The 14,137-nt window shown below is 35.1% G+C and overlaps 1 protein-coding gene and 2 non-coding genes across 3 annotated transcripts; 1 reads left to right on the top strand and 2 right to left on the bottom strand.

The window, feature by feature from the left end:
* Positions 1 to 894: 894 nt before the first annotated feature.
* Positions 895 to 2,605, bottom strand: LOC113863190 (uncharacterized protein At5g39865). Its single transcript, XM_027496668.1, has one exon. It carries the CDS (start codon positions 2,360 to 2,362, stop codon positions 1,118 to 1,120), a length of 1,245 nt encoding a protein of 414 aa, XP_027352469.1. The 5' UTR covers positions 2,363 to 2,605; the 3' UTR covers positions 895 to 1,117.
* A 7,877-nt stretch (positions 2,606 to 10,482) lies between these two features.
* On the bottom strand, positions 10,483 to 10,678 carry LOC113864032. The gene has a single exon (XR_003504640.1). It is a non-coding gene; the product is annotated as a U2 spliceosomal RNA (small nuclear RNA).
* A 3,140-nt stretch (positions 10,679 to 13,818) lies between these two features.
* On the top strand, positions 13,819 to 14,044 carry LOC113864104. Its single transcript, XR_003504708.1, has one exon. It is a non-coding gene; the product is annotated as a small nucleolar RNA U3 (small nucleolar RNA).
* Positions 14,045 to 14,137: the final 93 nt, after the last annotated feature.

Raw genomic sequence — 14,137 nt, 5'->3', positions numbered from 1 at the left:
TATTATTAAGAATTATTTTTGAAATTACTGAATCTCCACTTTTCTGTAAATAAGATTTTATGTGTTTAAATTTAAGTTAAATAAAATTATATAAATTTTAAAAATTAAATTCAAAATCCAATATAATGTAATAAAACTGTACAAATTTTCAGTTTGATCATTTAGTTATTGAATTAAATCGGTTTAGTAATACTAACCGAGTACCTCCTTCATAGTTAGAAAACTAAGGAATCTTTTTAGACTTTCTACCAAAAAGCTGGTGTTTTCCTCTATCACATATGCAGGTGACCACTCTACCCTTTTCACAAACATTTGTCAATCTTACATATGTGACCGATAAATATCAACCCCACTACCGAACATTGATTTAATGTATCATCATTTACGTGCCATGTGAAAATGTGAATGATTGAATTAAAATGTTTTACTATGACTACAACAAATAGAACAAAATATTATAAGCAAATGATATTGTTTATTTAACCTTCCCTATAGCATGCAGTAAATTATTTTCTTAAATTCATCAAACACACGAGACCAGAGTGGCAGACACACCACTATGTTGTGAACGTGAAGACTGTACCCTTGCAGCAAGATGGGTCAGTATTATGATATTTACCCTCTCAAAAAATGGCCTATTTTAGCCGAAACTGACAAAGCACAAACGTGGTAACACAGCCAACACCAATAACCCACACATTTTGCAACTGTTTTGTATCTGCTAAAATTAATGATATAGAAGTGCGGTAGTTCAAGCCCTTGGAGTTTGTTGGAATGGTTTTGCTGTTTTCAAAAGTATCTTTCATAATTGCATTTTATGCCATAAAAAACCATACATGATACTTACTTTATAGACCAGACACTTGAAATTAGAAATTAAGCAGGTACATATAATATGACCTTGTCAGTTTTATTTTTTGCTGTTCAGAGGGGTAAATAAACACCAATAGAGCAAAACTCTGACATAAACAAAGTAACAACCAAAGGTACTAACTAAAAACAAAGGACGAAACTGAAAGATGCATTCATAGTAATTGTCAAAAATTTTCATGACAAATTAAACCCCAAGAAACAAAAAACAAGAGACAAGTGAGACCAATGAGTAATTTCCCATCGATCATGAGCAGCAACCTGGGCATCTTATCAAGCCATTTTCATTACAATCAGGGCACCTTCTCAACCCTCCTCCTTCCTCCTCAAACACCTTTCTGCTACCATTGCAATTAGGACATGGCACAAACCTTGCATCTCCACAATTTTCACACACAAACCCAGGATCTTGTGTAGGAAAACCTTCCAAAAGCTTTGCCAATTCTCCGGATTCATTCAGCTGCTTCATTTCCTCTGCATTTCCCACATGTTTCCCTTTGATAAACACTTGTGGCAAGGTCACTACTTTGCCACCAAGTGCATCCTGCAACTCCTTCCTATAAGATGAGTCCATTGAGATGTCTCTCTCATCAACCGCAACTCTGAAGCCCCTCAGTATCATCTTAACTGAACAACAATCCTCATAGGTCTTGCGGATCCCTCTCAAACTAGTACAATACAGTACTATTCTGTCTTCTGAGCCGGGTAAATGGCACAAATTGTTGTTAGCAAATGAGAGAGAAGAAGATCTTAAAGGGCTAGAACCCATTGATCTTACATCTCTGAATAGGGTGTTTCTACCTAGATGCCTTGATGATAATGCTCTTCTGTAACTCCAAGCCACACTTGGGTCTAACTTAGCAAGCAAAGCTTCTTCAGACAAATGCTGCCATAGTGGCTTCTTTGTCAATAGAGGCGAAGAAGAACAAGAGAAAGAGGACGAATTTTCCATGGTTGCTTGTGAGGCTTTCAGTGATTCAAAGGAATCAAGCAGTTTCTTCCTTGCAGACCCATCAAAGGCTGTGTACCTGCATGAAGTTGGTTTGTCTATAATGGAAGTGTGAAGAGGCTTGGCAGTGTCATGGCGTGAATCTTCTTCTTCTTCTTCTTCATCTAAGCCATCCATGAGTTCCCATGTGTTGATAACAGAGTCAGGGGAGAGTGATTGTTCTGGGTCTGTTTGGTTTGAGGTTTTGCTGAGATGGGGTTGGTCCTTGTGGCTAAAGTTGGGGTCTTTTTGGTCAATGAGGAGAAGGGAACCGTAGGTGGTTGAGGTGAGGGAGACAAGGTGGTGTGTGTCACCCTTTTTTATGGGAGGGTGATGAACAAGAGGCATTGGGAGGGAAAGGGCTCTGCGGACTTGTGGTGAAGAATTGGAGCAGTGTGAAGCAGAAGAAGAAGAGAAAGAAGAAGAAGAGGAAGCAGAAGGAGAGGGTTCCTCTGGATTTTTGTTGGCCACAATGGTGATGGTTCTTGAGGCTGAGCAACCCATGATTGATGATTCCACAAAAGAGAAGGGCCGGGGGGAGGGGGGGGGGGGTGTGTGTCCCTTTTTCTTAGTTGCTCCCTCTCAAAATATGAAAAAGACACTTTTTTGCCCTTCCTACTCCAAACTTTTTGGCTTTGTTATCTGAAAAGAAAAGTCCTCTTCTTTGGAAGGCCTTTGTGAAATGATTGTCCTTTGAGAGAGAGAGGGAGAAAGAAGGCAGAGGATGATTTCAAAGGTATTATGATGTGAGAGAGGTTTTGGAGGCTTAGATCGAAAGGATGATAAAAGGAAGGAACTGTGTTGAGGGGGAGGTGGTAGACAGGAGCTTTCAAGTGGGTTGGAGGGGGCAGTTGATGAACATCAATGCTGAATGTAATTGGGAGCATCAAATAGCGGTTTGGACCATTTTTTAAATTACCGAAAATTTGATAAGGGACCATTTGTTTTTTTTGGAGAGAATCAAGTGGTTAAAAGGGAACACTGACCATTGGAAGATTCCTGTGCATATTTTTTAGGGTAAACGTACTTAAGTTAAGCCTCCTTTTAAGTATTGTTAGTTAGTGACCTATTTTAACATGTAAAAACACTGTTTATTTGACTTTCCAGGACCAGGGATACAACGTGGTAAAATTGGAACTGCCAAGCTCCCAGTTCCGGTTTTTCAAATGTTACATTAAATCTCACATAATTTTTGTTAAGTTCTAAATTTTAAATAATTCGCATTGTTATTTGCAACCTACCATGCACTTAAATTCCTTAAGGTGTTAACACAACAAAACAAGAAAAAATCAACATTGAATTAAACTTGAGTTAATATATGGATTTTATATATTTTGCCTCATCAATATATAAAAGTCACAAGAAAAAAGAGAAAAATAAGGAAAGTGGAAACGATAATAAATGTACTTAATGTGTAAAGTGACGTGAAAGAAATAAAATGATAGGAAAAATTTAATTGAAATATAATAACATTGTAATTTTTTAATGTAGTCAACCAATAACATATTAACATATAATTGAAAGTTATGAGTTTTTATAATAATTAATTTAAAGTCATTTTGATTCGTTAATAATATAATATGTATGAACAACGTACCAAAGTTAACCTCTAAAAAAAAGTAAGGTAAATATTAAAATTTGGATGCAAAAAATCACGTTATTATAAAGTGGAACTAAATATCATGCCTTCTGTTTTCGGCACGCTCTGTCTGACTAGATTAATATTGGTGAGGTTATCCTCAACTCCCATGTGAAGTGTTACATTTTTTCTTTATTTAATGCAAAAAATGAGTCAATTCCAAGTGAAGAAAATCATAAAATATTCATGGGTCGGTTAGTCCACAAGCTGTTTATCATATTCATTAGCATTGATTTTCATTTTGGTGGTGAGCTTGACTTGAACCATCAATCCTCTAGCCAATAGTGCAGGCAGTTGGCAACTTCACCTTTAAAGCCAAATATATATGTTCATTAGCCAATACAAGCATCCAAAGGTTAGCCCATCTGAAAGCTTAGTAGTTTATGATTTCATAAACTACTTAAACATTAAGTTTGATGAGGAGAGGATGAGTGTATTATTTTCTTCTTTAATATCACTTTATGGGTGATATAAGGGGAAGAACGATGATGAAATAATCACGTTGGTTTTCAATAGCCAAAATGGGAGATGCGAGTTGAATGATGATTTATGCGCATATTAGAAGGTGCATATTACCTCATTACGGTTACATAGCAAGATTAAAATATATATGTACCCAAAAAAATTGGGAAGGGAATGAAGAGATTATCTCAATTCATCGAGTGGGTGGCAATATTAAAAAAAGTTACCTGTTTCTTTTCATTTTTCACGCAAATGGCTTACTTTGTTGAGTTCGGGCAACAATGTGTTAAGAGAAGAGTTATATTTCATGATAATTAGACGGCATTAGGTGAATACAAATAAGATTATGACGTGAACCGTATGTTATAACTAACGGTCATCGTCCTTTTATTTACGCTTCCCATCCTATTAATCGTGAATGATTTAATTCTCATGTTGGTTTAGCATTATAATCGTCAACCGGTAACATCTATCAACATCAAAGTATACTGATAGGGAAATCACATGCCAATGCCCTGTTAAGGGAATCTTACTATATTAGCATGTTAAGCTGCCTGTTAACAACTGGTTTGTAATCTTATGAGACTAAAGCCTTATCTATTAAGCTTTTAGAAAATCATTTTTTTATTTTAATAATATATATTTCAACAAAAATATGCCTGCAACAACTGCACACGTGGCTGTTTTATTCAATTTTTTAAATTTTAATTTTCTGTTATTTAAGATCTAGTCATTAGGAGTTTTTGTTTCTGTTTATCAGATTGAATTATTGTTAGTCGTGCCTAAAAATAAGGGATATTTTATTTTGTATGTTTGACTCTAGCTCTATTTAAAACGAGCAAGTGAATAATATCGTAGTATTCTCCGCAAAACATTTTTATCCTTCTACTCTTATTTTATGTTAACAACAACAAATTGGTATCAAGAGCCTTTATCTTTGAGGGATCTGTGAGTTGAGAGAAACACCAATGGAGGATAATACATACACAGTAGGTTCACCGCCAATTTTTGATGGTGAGGAATATGAGTTATGGGCTGCAAGGATGATCTGTCATCTTGAAGCATTGGATCTTTGGGAGGCAGTAGAAGAAGATTATGATGTTCCTATATTGCCTGACAATCCAACGGTGGCTCAAATGAAGTACCACAAGGAGAGAAAGACAAAAAAGGCAAAGGCAAAAAATTGCCTTTTTTCTGCTGTGTCAAAAATCATTTTTACAAGAATTATGTATTTCAAATCTGCCAAAGAGATTTGGGATTATCTCAAGAAACAATATTCTGGTTGTGAAAGAACCAAAGGCATGCAAGTGCTTAACTTAGCTAGAGAATTCGAGATGCAGAGCATGAAGGAGACAGAAACAATTAAAAATTATGTTGATCGACTGATGAATATAGCAAATAAAGTGCAGCTTTTCGGGAAAGACTTTCCTGATGAAAAAATAGTTCAAAAAATTCTGGTTACTGTACCAGAAAAATATGAATCAAAGATATCAGCATTGGAGGAGTCAAAGGACATGTCAACCATCACCTTGGGAGAATTGGTAAATGCTTTACAGGCCCAGGAGCAAAGAAGAATGATGAGACAAGATGAGACGGTACAAGGTGCTTTTCATGTAAAAGCACAAAATTCAAAAGGTGGCAAAAACAACAACAAATGGAAGAACAAAAAGCTAGAAGGTTTCAACGAACAGCAAGGTGAGAACTTTTCCCCTTGTCCACATTGCAAAAAGACAAATCATCCAAAAGAAAGATGTTGGTGGAGGCCAGATATCAAGTGTAGAAAATGTGGTGATTTGGGACATGTAGAGCGAGTCTGCAAGTCTAAATCAAAAGAGGCAAATGTCACCTTAGAGGAGCAAGAAGATGAGCAACTCTTTGTTGCAACATGTTTCACTACAATCAACTGTTCTAGTGACTCATGGTTAATAGACAGCGGCTGCACAAACCACATGACCCACGACGAAAAGCTGTTTAAAGAGCTTGACAAAACCACCATTTCCAAAGTAAAAATTGGAAATGGTGATTTCATCTCAGTTAAAGGGAAAGGGACCATCGCTATTGAAAGCTTGACAGGTTTAAAGTATATCTCTGATGTTTTATATGTGCCTAACATTGACCAAAATTTGCTTAGTGTTGCACAACTTGTGGAAAAGGGCTTCAAAGTCATATTTGAAAATAACTGGTGCTTGATCAAAGACACAAAAGGCAAAGATGTATTTAGAGTGAAAATGAGATCTAAGAGCTATGCTCTAAATCTGATGGAGGAGGAGCAAATAGCTTTTTCGAGCACAACCACCAATGCTGATCTATGGCACAAAAGACTTGGACATTTTCATCTTGCAGGACTGTTATACATGCAGAAACATACCTTGGTGAAAGGTGTCTCGATGCTTGAAGACAAGTCGGTAGATTGTGTGGCTTGCCAACTTGGTAAACTAGTCAGAAAACCATTTCCTCAAACCACTTGGAGAGCAACTCAAAGGCTACAACTTGTTTATACAGATGTTGGGGGACCTCAGAGAGTATTGTCTTTAAATGGTAATAAATATTATATTACTTTTATTGATGATTATACTAGATACTGTTTGATTTATTTCTTTAAATCCAAGACTGAGGTTGCCAATATTTTCTGGAAATATAAAGCATTTGTGGAAAATCAAAGTGGTTGCAGATTACAAATAATAAGGTCTGACAATGGAAAAGAATATACAAATGACGTTTTTGATAAATTTTGTGAAGAAGCTGGCATTGAGCACCAACTTACAGTACCATACAACCCACAACAAAATGGTGTAAGTGAGAGAAAAAATAGAAGCATCATGGAGATGATAAGGTGCATGTTACATGAGAAAGATTTGCCAAAGAAGCTGTGGGCAGAGGCAGCAAGCACTGCTGTATTTTTGCTCAATAGGCTGCCAAGTAGAGTTTTGAACAAAAGAACTCCATTTGAAGACTGGTTTGGGTACAAACCAGATTTACAAAATTTGAGAATTTTTGGTTGTGTTTGTTTTTCTTATGTTCCACAGGTTAAAAGGGACAAACTTGACAAAAAGGCTGAACCCGGAGTTTTCATCGGATATAGTAGCACGGCTAAAGCTTACAGAATTTTCTAACCACAAAATGGAAAAATTCTTGTGAGTAGAGATGTAAAGTTCATGGAAGATCAACAGTGGAGTTGGGAGAAGCCAGTAAGAAAGCAACTTCTAGAAACTCCACAACTCCTTGATGATGAAGTTGATGAAATTCCTGTCAGAGGTACAAGATCTTTATCCGAGATTTATCAAAAGTGTAATGTGGCTGTCTTAGAACCTGCTGAATTTGAAGAAGCTGAAAAGGATGAGAAGTGGATTAATGCTATGAAGGAAGAACTTAAGATGATTGAAAAAAATGACACTTGGGAGCTAGTAGATCGACCTCAACACAAACAACCCATAGGAGTCAAATGGGTTTATAGAACTAAACTAAATGCAGATGGTTCTATAAATAAACACAAGGCCAGGTTGGTGGTAAAAGGTTATGCTCAAGTGTTTGGAGTGGATTTTTCAGAAACGTTTGCTCCCGTTGCACGTCTCGATACAATCAGAATGCTGCTTGCTTTGGCTGCACACAAAGGTTGGAAAATTTACCATTTAGATGTAAAATCTGCATTTTTAAATGGTTATTTGCAAGAGGAGATATTTGTGGAGCAGCCAGAGGGATTTCAAGTTAAGGAATAAGAAGATAAGGTTTACAAGCTAAAGAAAGCCTTGTATGGTCTTAAACAAGCTCCAAGGACTTGGTATGGAAGAATTGATGATTATCTTAAAAAACTTGGATTTATTAAAAGTCCAAATGAAGCTACATTATATGTGAAAATGGCAGGAGGTGATTTAATTATAGTTTCTATTTATGTTGATGACCTCTTTGTGACAGGCACTAATGAAAAACTAATGATGGAGTTCAAAGCTAAAATGCTTCAAATGTTTGAGATGACAGATCTTGGTTTAATGTCCTTTTTTTTGGGAATGGAGGTGAAGCAAGAAAAAGATGGAGTTTTTCTATGTCAAAAAAAATATGCAAAAGAAATACTGAAGAAGTTCTGCATGGAGGACTGCAAAAGCATTGATACACCAATGAACCAGAAAGAAAAATTCAGCAAAGATGATGGAGCCGATAAGGTAGATGAATATCATTATAGAAGTATAATTGGTTGCCTAATGTATCTTAGTGCAACTAGACCTGATATCATGTTTGCAGTAAGTGTCCTTTCAAGATTTATGCATTGTGCTAGTGAGGTCCATCTTCAAGCTGCCAAACGGATTGTGAGATATGTCAAGGGAACTATAAATTATGGCATCAAGTTCACTCACTCTCAAAATTTTCAGTTTCAAGGATATTCTGATAGTGATTGGGCTGGTTCAAATGATGACATGAAAAGTACAACAGGTTACTGTTTCAGCTTTGGTTCGGGTATGTTTTCATGGAGTTCCAAAAAACAAGATATAGTGGCTCAAAGCACAGCTGAGGCAGAATATGTGGCAGCCACTGCAGCTGGGAATCAAGCTATTTGCTAAGGCATATACTTGTTGATCTACATATTGAGCAAAAAGAGCCAACACAGATTTTTGTTGATAATCAAGCAGCTATTTCTATTTCAAATAATCCTGTTTTTCATTGCAAGACTAAGCATTTTAAGATTAAGCTATTTTTCTTAAGAGAAGTACAAAGAGAAGGTGAAGTCAAACTTCTTTATTACAGAACTGAAGATCAAAGTGCAGATGTTTTAACAAAAGCCCTTCCAAAATCTAGATTTGAAGCTTTGAGAAACAAATTAGGTGTTTGCAGCTATTGAGGCAAGGAGGAGATTTGTTGAAAATATGCCTGCAACAACTGCACACGTGGCTGTTTTATCCAATTTTTTAAATTTTAATTTTCTGTTATTTAAGACCTAATCATTAGGAGTTTTTGTTTCTGTTTATCAGATTGAATTATTGTTAGTCGTGCCTAAAAATAAGGAATATTTTATTTTGTATGTTTGACTTTAACTCTATTTAAAACGAGTAAGTGAATAATATTGTAGTATTCTCCGCAAAACATTTTTATCCTTCTACTCTTATTTTATGTTAACAACAACAATTTCAACAAAAATATGTGAACTACCTTAATTTATACACATCTTAATTATATTTAACAATTTAAAACTATATATATAGTTGGAATCCGTTGATATCAGGTATCAATTATCATAACTGCATACTACTGCAACCTCTAAAGTAACGCCAGTTCCCTTGAACGAAGCAAATGCTTTTAGGCTAATGACAAAATTGCATTGTGGCGTGATTAGAAATGATGGAAACAAACTAAAGATTTTGAAAGAAATTGGGATAATTTTCCATCCTCAATATAGATTGAAACAGACATTTCATAAATGAGTAGGACCACAAGGCACCCAACCCAGGGCTGGCAACACCCAGACCACAATTCCATTGTTCCTATGTGAATCTGAGCTGATAGAGTAGCTGTCTCATCTATTTTTTTAATTTACTCATCACCCTTTCAAATTTCAAAAGAAAGGGGAAATGTTATACTTTTTGTATGCCCTAAAAATGTTTCCTATATATAATTATTTATCCTGATATTGAAGATTCTCCAATGAATAGAAATCCTACAAATTGATCCAAAAGAAGACCACTTGTTAAGCATTGAAAACAGAAGGGCAGGACAAAGATAATATCTTGAAGAGTGCTGATATTAGACTGCTAATTTGTTCGGATATTTTCAGAATAGTCTTTGATGTATCTGTACATAGTATGCATCTTTTGGTGCAATTGCATCTCATAAATAGAACAATTCTACCTTCCTAAAATTGAATATTGGTCTTCTAGTACACTACCAAACCTGTAATTAAAATTAAGCACAAGAGGGGGCTATATTTATAGTCTGACAACATAAATTTCTGGAATATCACATGAGCTATCTTGAGCAAATCCCCACAAACATTCCTTTGTTATCTTGTACTTCAAAAGGGGCATTGTTCCAATTTTCAGTTTTCACAACTAAATCCGTTTGGCATTGCCTTACGATACTGAGGCACTTAACTGACATTGCGGTTCTGGCATAGATTTCCAACCAATCTCCTAGAGCATTAACTTTGATGGACCATTTATGTTTAATGAGCCAATCTAGAACAGTTATTAACTTTGGCAGCTCTTAAAGTTTTGTTTGGACAGTGGACAGTGGTATCTAGAGCAATTAACAATTTGGTAATTGAATTTTCTACAGTTGTGAAAATACATGCAATTATGGTTGAACTTGTTTCTCAAGAGCATTAATTATTGTTTTTACCAACTTAGCTTTTGAAAAAAACAAAAAAGGGCTTCACAAAGGTTAAGCATTCCCAGACAAATATAGGGGACCTAAGTTCCTGCACGCTGTCAGATGCAAAGGCAAGATTCTGAAGGGGATCTCATACTCCCAAATACACATTGTAGGGGACTCTTCTTGAATATAGATTGTTGAACATAAATTATTTAAACTGAATTGGGTGGGATGCACCATGTCCACGCTGTAGTGCAAGGCATGGTGATGCATGAGAACCCCCATTAGCAAGCTACGTTTAAGGGTCCTCTCCCTTCAAAAATAAATTTAATATCATGTGAACCAATGGTTCACCTATCAGATATTAAACTGATAAGAACAGATACTACACTTGATCTTAGCCAAAAGGCCGAGAAAGGTATGCTTTGTTAGGGTGTAAATGTTTATATTTAATTATTGGATTTTGCATCATTGCTTGATGTTTTTTCAGTGTGGGACTCAAAGAAAAAGAGAGAAATTTTGGAGCAACATGATTGCAACCATAAAGGAGTAAAATAAATATAACTTTGAATTGATTAGTTACTCTCTCTGCCTTGCTTGCAGTAGTTATAGTGTTGTACACCCTATCTTATTTAATATACCAAATCTAGCAGCTACAAGTAGACCAACCTAATAACTTACGCCACCAGCACTAAGCAGAATAGTATGGACGATTAAGAAAGCATGCAGATGAAAGAACCAATTCACCTGCAGCACTCCATCTACAGGTACACGCTAGACATCAACTTGAGAAATTACCAAATACACATCATAGCTGAAACATGTCCCGGGTTCAGTTTTTTCTTTTTGACGATTGCAATTTAAAACAAAATTTTCTTTGGCAATCATTTCTTATAGAAGAACTTATATGGCTGTCACTAACCCTTGTAGCAGAGTTTTATTGTTTATATCTCAAATTTCATCTTTAATAAAGGAAAATTTGTGAAGTTATGAGCCCATATGGCAGCAACATGTAGGACAAATGCCTGTTAAAATACGGCAGACCAAGATAACCTTACATTGAAAAAAGCTGCAATTGTTACCAACACATAATTTGGGTTTCAAATTGGGAAAACTTAGGAGATAAATGTTTTTATGACTAAAGTCAGAATTTAAAGAACCTGATCTTATTTGAATGTTCTACAGGTTGGTACTTCTATTTTCTTGAGCTCTAAGGAACCAATAATTTTTAGTCTGGTAGAATTATCTAGTTGGTTAGTCTGACAACCTAAGCAAGGTTTTTTTTGTCATTCTTAAATTCAGCCCAATTTTGTGAAAATGAAAGAGGGCATTGTTTTGTCATTCTTAAACACGGCCTAAGTTTGTTTAAGAGGGAACTATTTAATGATTTTAGACAGAAAGATTGGGCAGAGAATTTGGACACTTTGTATAAATCAGTAAAAATGGAATTTTTATACATAACACTAATTTCTAAAGATAAGTGCATTTGAAAAAATCAATCCACCTACTTGTACAATTGTCAATTGATAGTTAAGGAATGAAGTTTCATATTTAAACATTAAATAATTGACACTATATTTAATATCATATATAACTATCTATCAATCTCTCATTTTGTCTATTTCATATTTATACATCTCACAAATATTTTACGAAAATTGAAAGAGACAATAAAAGTTATGCAACTTAAGTGCTTTTTTTTTTTTCCTTAAAAAGAATTTTCCTAATGAAATAAGAGTCAATTCATCTGCTGTTCTAGGAGGCATACTCACTGCCAATAAAAAGAACAAGGCTCTTAAAAGAGTGTAAGAGGCCTAATGAGAAAGATTTATGCTTCATGATATTCAAGAAGCTAGAAATAGAAAAGAGGTTGGGGACACCCATTGATCTGCGTGGCTATGTTTGGACCTCATGTGGGCTTTATATACCCGAACAGTTGAACATTCTTCCCCATTATTATCAGGATAATTTTAAATAGAATATCAAGATGTTAAAAGTATCCATATGAGTTTTTATTTTTCATTTTTAATCTGTCTTTGTCATGTCTCTAATTAAATTAATATAGTTTTAATCAATCGATACACACGTTTTTACGGTAGTATCATGGAACTTTTTGTTAAACGAAGTCAATCAAATAGTTATACCCGAACAATTTGAAAAAAAACTTGTTTTCATCATTCATGAACAAATCTTTAAAAATATGAAAATAAATGAAAAAAATAAGGCGGCATTTTGTAATTATTTGTAAAAATGAAAAAAATGTTTTCTCAAATTGTTCTTATTGGAGAAAATGAATAATTTGCATCTTTGGATCTATTACATGAAGGAAAGATTGGAAACCCAATGTCAAACTCGATTTTCATTTTTTAAATTTAGATAGTATGTAAGACATGAGAGATAGATCGTCAATCAAAATTACAATTAGTTTATACATGTTCCATCAGCAGACCATTCAAGCAAATAATTATGCTGCAAGGACATTGAAGACTTGACTTGCTATATGACAATGTTTGAGACATATAGAGGAGCTGTTCTGCTTAATAAGAAGTACAAAGCCAATTAAAGAAGTGTTGTGGAAGAGCATTCAGAACATTTGAGTTTTCTTCATTTTATTTGAATAGTGAAAAGTAGAACCCAAGGAACCAAGAAAACAAGCAATTCTGAAAATTCAAAATTGTAATATTCAAATAAAATGTTCTGCAGTTTTGGCTAGAGGGATATATATAGATAATAATAACAGAAAATTTAATACAGTGGAAAAGGATATCCTTATTGAAACAAGGATAATTAAAATCCCAAATAAAAATTAATAATCCAAAACGCATCAAATAGTTCAGAGATATCCCAGAAGACCTGAGATAGGTATATATCCTTTTGTGTTGGTGGGGATAATGCCCCCTAGAGAATACTAATCTAGTTTACAATCAGTTTTGTTTATAGCAATGCCCTCTTTCATCTAGTTTCCTTCATGATGCACCAAAAATGCTATATCATCTCACACATTATATTTATTCCCATCGTACAGAAAATGAGTGTTGCATGTGCATCTGCTTATTCCTCTTAATTCATATCAATGACCCATCAAAAGATTTGAGAGCTATTACTGGATAAGCAACACGCTGCAGCTGTTGGATGTCTAAATATATTTCACAGTAATTCACCACCTTGACACCAATAGTTAGTCATACCATCTCACTGAATATTTCAAAACTAACAGCTGCAGATCTATCAACCAAAGAAAAATATAAACGATTATGCAACAAAATTATACATTGTCAGAGGTGTTTGATCATTACAGGTGGTGAATTGGCCCTTTTGAATTCAATCACCTCTCAAACTTAATTTTCGTTCTACAAGGTTTGAACAATTTCTGAACTCCGCAACAAGAAATGCTGGACAAAGGTCTCTTAAAAATTCGCGCAAGATGACAATCTTTTAGCCTGTAACAAAAGCTACAAGATGGTTACTAGTGGTGTCACTGACATAAAATAGAAATAGTCCCACATCGAAAGATTGTAGCTACAGACAAGGTTTTATATTGGCAAGCGTGAAGCAATCGGTCACGACCTTACTTGAACAGGATCTGTTCTATAGGCTCGTACTTCTGTTTCCTTGAGTTCTAAGGAGACAGGAACCTACGTCTGGTGGATGAATCATGACCGATTGATCAGAGCGTGATTAACGGCTCGGTGAACTCTCTCTGAGGAGGAAGCTCACCTTGGGCTGTGGAGGATCGTTCTCAAGCAGTTTCGATTGCCTGGGATGGTCATTCGGTTGTCTGACAGACCAAATAATTTTTCTTTTGAGTGTCAAGGTAATTTTCCCAATTTGCGTATGCATATTCCTTGAAGTTTAGAGAAAAGGATAAAACAATTGACCTT

Source organism: Abrus precatorius, unplaced genomic scaffold, assembly GCF_003935025.1.
Source record: "Abrus precatorius isolate BTA unplaced genomic scaffold, Abrus_2018 Scaffold3, whole genome shotgun sequence".
Classification (NCBI taxonomy): Eukaryota; Viridiplantae; Streptophyta; class Magnoliopsida; order Fabales; family Fabaceae; genus Abrus; species Abrus precatorius.
Note: the sequence above shows the minus strand (reverse complement) of the source record. Positions and strands in the feature narration are given on the sequence as shown.